General features: G+C 33.2%; 1 protein-coding gene across 1 annotated transcript in view; it reads right to left on the bottom strand.

The window, feature by feature from the left end:
- Positions 1-4,240, bottom strand: part of LOC108754496 (filamin-C) — a 51,832-nt gene that overhangs the window by 10,556 nt on the left and 37,036 nt on the right. The window contains exons 15-19 of the mRNA XM_018496828.1: positions 2,194-2,340; positions 1,874-2,101; positions 1,165-1,479; positions 722-940; positions 303-623 (exon numbers count right to left, since the gene is read on the bottom strand). Coding sequence (XP_018352330.1) covers positions 303-623; positions 722-940; positions 1,165-1,479; positions 1,874-2,101; positions 2,194-2,340 — 1,230 coding nt within the window. The remainder of the gene's footprint in view (positions 1-302; positions 624-721; positions 941-1,164; positions 1,480-1,873; positions 2,102-2,193; positions 2,341-4,240) is intronic.

The following is a 4,240-nucleotide window of genomic DNA, read 5'->3' as shown; positions in this document are numbered from 1 at the left end:
ATATATATATATATATATATATATATATATATATATATATATATGCGTGTATGTGCATCTGCGTGTAAGTTTTGTGCATTTACATACATGTGTCACAAGTGTATAATGTTCCTTAATAGAAATATAAAATTTTGTGAGAAAGCATCGATAACGCACATTTCAGGAAAACCTTATTTGTACAAAATACTGTTAAAAAATATAATTTACAATCTTTCAAATAAAGCAAACATACGTGCTAACAAAAGAAAATTAATTTGTGACTCGTGCGTATTATGGAATGAATTTCATGCAGCAATAATTACCTTCAACGTTAACTTCTAAATCTTCCAAGCTACCGGCAACGTTACTGACGGTCAGATAGCTTTGCCGTCCCAATCCAGCGCTGCTTAATGCCTGCCCACTTACAGTTACATGACTGTCGCCGCCCACCCTTGTCACTATGGGACAGCCAGGCACGGTTTTCTTGTTAAAGGCAATGTTGATAACGTGCTCACATGCCTCGAACGGTACAAAGCTGACAGAAAACCGTGCATTTCCTTGAGGTGTTACTTGCGTCGGTATGTTTTGGCCGCGAGCCGATATCGTGATCTCCAGATTTCCTTCACCAGCTTGACTTGCATCGACTGTCGACAAAATGTATTACGTCAATAAAACTTAAGTATTAGAAATATTTATTGTACCTTGAGAATTAAACACTTATTTAATTCTCGCTACTACATACCTGTAAAGTGAGTTGGTTGCCCGACACTGCCTCTAGCTACAGGCCCGATTAGCACTTTATCTACGTTGAATGCTTTAGCCAAAAACGGCGTACCATTCACGGGATAGCCATTGTATTCCACGCTAATTGAATGTACTCCCACTTCCTTCGGTATAAATTCCGCAGTAAAACCACTGCTTACATTACCAGTGACTTTAACTGGCAATTCACTGTTTGGTCCTAATAAGGATAATTTAGAAAATCCATAATTATTCAGTAAGTTACTAGATATATCTGATTACATGGCATTATTATAAATGTATAAATATGTTATTGTCTTCTTGAGGTCTTCTTAATAATCTTGAAATATATTATATTAAGGGAATATTAAAGGTAATTAAAAAAATTATATTTTTTAAATTCCCATTGTATTCAAAGTAATAAATACTTGATGCGTAACTTACCCCTTACATAAACCGCTAGTTCTGCGCTGCCGCTTCCGTCGACTCCCATGTGGAAGCTAGCAGGCTGCTCGACCGGAATCAGTTCTAAATGATTCAAACTTAACGTGACTCTACTTGTGTCTGACACATTACAGACGAAGGGACATCCACGTACTGCTTCTCCATTGAATTTAATGTCGATATAATGTGACTTGGCGACCTCGGGAGTGAAGGACACGAGGCAACGGCCACCGCCTACTACTTGGACATGATTGGGCACCTCTCCCTCATTTATGGAAATCTCTAATTGACCTTCTCCAGCAGCGCTGGCATCCACTGTGTACATATTACAAATTTAAAACACATTCATAGATGTAATCCTGATAAACAAAAATTCTTAGAATATCTCATAATACTTTTGAAAAAATTTGTATCATATTTTAAATTTATGAAAATTTTTGAAAAATACTTTAAATTTCTTCTTTCAGATTTTATAAAATAGAAACGTACATATAAATAAAAATTTACGCATATAAAAATTCTAGAAAAAAATGTAGACTTTCTTAGAATTCTAGAAAGTGTTTCAATTTGTATAAAAAATCTAAAAAATTTTCTTAAATTTTACAAGAATTCTAAAAAATTCTAAAATTTATATAAAAATTCTAAAAAATTATATAAAAAATTCTAAATAAAAAAATTGTCGTCAAGGAAAATATAATTGATGTCTTACCTCTAAATTGACAGGCATGTCCAACTACGGCGCTAGGCACGTCAGTAACTTGGATTAAACTGCTGTTGTACACCTTGGCGACGAGGGGTCCTGCCGGTAGCTTCTGTCCCGCGATGCTGACTTCCACGAGGTGGCTGCCCACTTCGGTCGGCGTGAACTCGACGCGGAACTCGCCGGATCGTCCGGGCTCCTCGTCAATTCTCGCAGGAATGTGCCTCTTCGAAGGTGCTATAATTTATCCGATATGTCAGACACACCCTTATGTATTGTTGTTTCGAAATAATTAACAGACTGATTCATTAATTAATAAGTAGACTCACTTATAATCTGAACATCAATCTCGTTGCTGCTAAAGCCTAATGCAGACAATTCGAAGAGGGCGGGACTGCCAGCAGGAACCAACCTGATGGAATCACCGATAACTGACATCTTTGGTGCAGGCATGATGCCGACTCGCCAAGGTGATCCTGACAATTAACAATTAGCACAGAATCAGTACAACAGTTTGATATAAAAGACATTCCACAAACGTCTATCTGATTAGTATTCAAAATAAACTGCACATAGTAATTTTGCTGTAGATCAACAGATAAATAATTATAATTTTTCTTATATTTATTTCTACCAATGAAAATTAACATTTTAATGTTAATTTAACTTACTTTTTATTTTCTTTTAATTCTAAAAATTACTTAGAAAAAACATAAAGATTAAATTAAATCGAAATGAAAGTTAATCTACATTGGTAGAAATAAACTTTAATCAATTTTTATTTGTGTTGACCTTGCATAAAAAAATTCTCATAATATCATATTTTTAAGCATTTGTGTTTATCATTTTAAAGGACCTCATACACTTCTCAAGACCTTATCAGTTTCTGCCAAATTAACTAATTTTTTATATCAACTTTTACAATTACTAATTAATGATCTGCATACAATAATAAAGGATATTAAAAAACTATTCTAATCTATCTCTTTTAGATTTTGCTTTGTTAAGAAGGTCCGAAAAAAGGCTGGAAGGTTGCATGGAAGATCTAAAAAAAAGTATGAAACAAATTAGTAGAAAATAAATAGTTTCTTACGTAGAAAAAAAACATGATTTCTGTAAAATACACAGTTTCGAGCAACTTAGAACTTCGCAACTGTAAAAATTGAGCTTTTCTGAGATCATGCCCATTGAGACTTTTGATCATTTTGGAAAGCGACTACATTAAAAATTTAATTAATTTGACAGAATTAATTTCTTCATAAGTATGCGGAATCCTTTATAAAGATTTCTGAAGAATACTTAAATTTATAAAGATTTATGAAGAATAAATTTTACAATTTAAATTTCAGATTTCACAAGTTTTCTTTAGAAATTATAGACTGGATTGTTTCATCTTTAAATAAATTTCAGCTTATTCATTCTATCGTTCTTTTTTGTTTAGTCATTAGATTAAATGATTACATAGTTTATCTAAAGGTGAAAACAACTGGCCCATAGAATGAAAAATCTTAAAATGTCACAATTTTAAATTTCCCGCCAAATAATTATCCCGGAATATTACATAACGTTCTTTGCAGCTGTCGCCAGGTTTCACGCTTGCCGCACTTGAAGTGAGGTAACTGTATAATTAAATATCGAAGAAAAAAAGAAGGAAAATAAACAGTTCAGCTATAAATAACAAACTTAAAGTTTGCACTTTGTAACCGCATCGTATAATACTTTCTGTACTCAAAATAAGATAAGTAACGTAATTAGGTACCAGAGAGGAAAAAGAGGAAGAATAAACGATGCGAAAGATTCCATTCCAGCTTCCAGCTTGCAAAGAACAGGTTTCTGGAAGCAAGGCGGATTTCGGAATATTTCTCCGCGAGACGGACGTCGGTCTGTCAGTCGGTCTATCAATTAATGACTGTTTCCACCCCCCAAAGTAGATTAATCTTAATCAACTTATTCTTTATATTATTCCAATTTTTAAAACTTAAAGAGAAAGATGAAGAGCAAGTTAAACCGACAAAGTTAATATACGTTAATGGAAATGAACATAAATCGTAAATTTATTTGCTTGACATTTTCAAAAATTCCAAAATATTTGCACTTGAAACGAAATAAATATATTGAGTGTCCCAAAATTCGCGACTCAAAATACTACACAAGATAGTTCTCGAAAAATTAAGTAGAAAAGTTATCTATAAATTTTCATTTTAAACAATAACTTTTAGATAACAAGAGTTTAAATATAGTCACAAATAATGGGAGCTTTCCAGTAAGTGATACAGTCTTCAACACAATCGGTGTTTTCCAACGACACAACACGACACAAATGTACACAGACAAAAATCTGAATTGAGACTTGGATGTCAAATAATGGCTACCAAC

This window comes from Trachymyrmex septentrionalis, unplaced genomic scaffold, assembly GCF_001594115.1.
Source record: "Trachymyrmex septentrionalis isolate Tsep2-gDNA-1 unplaced genomic scaffold, Tsep1.0 scaffold8, whole genome shotgun sequence".
NCBI classification, from domain to species: domain Eukaryota; kingdom Metazoa; phylum Arthropoda; class Insecta; order Hymenoptera; family Formicidae; genus Trachymyrmex; species Trachymyrmex septentrionalis.
Note: the sequence above shows the minus strand (reverse complement) of the source record. Positions and strands in the feature narration are given on the sequence as shown.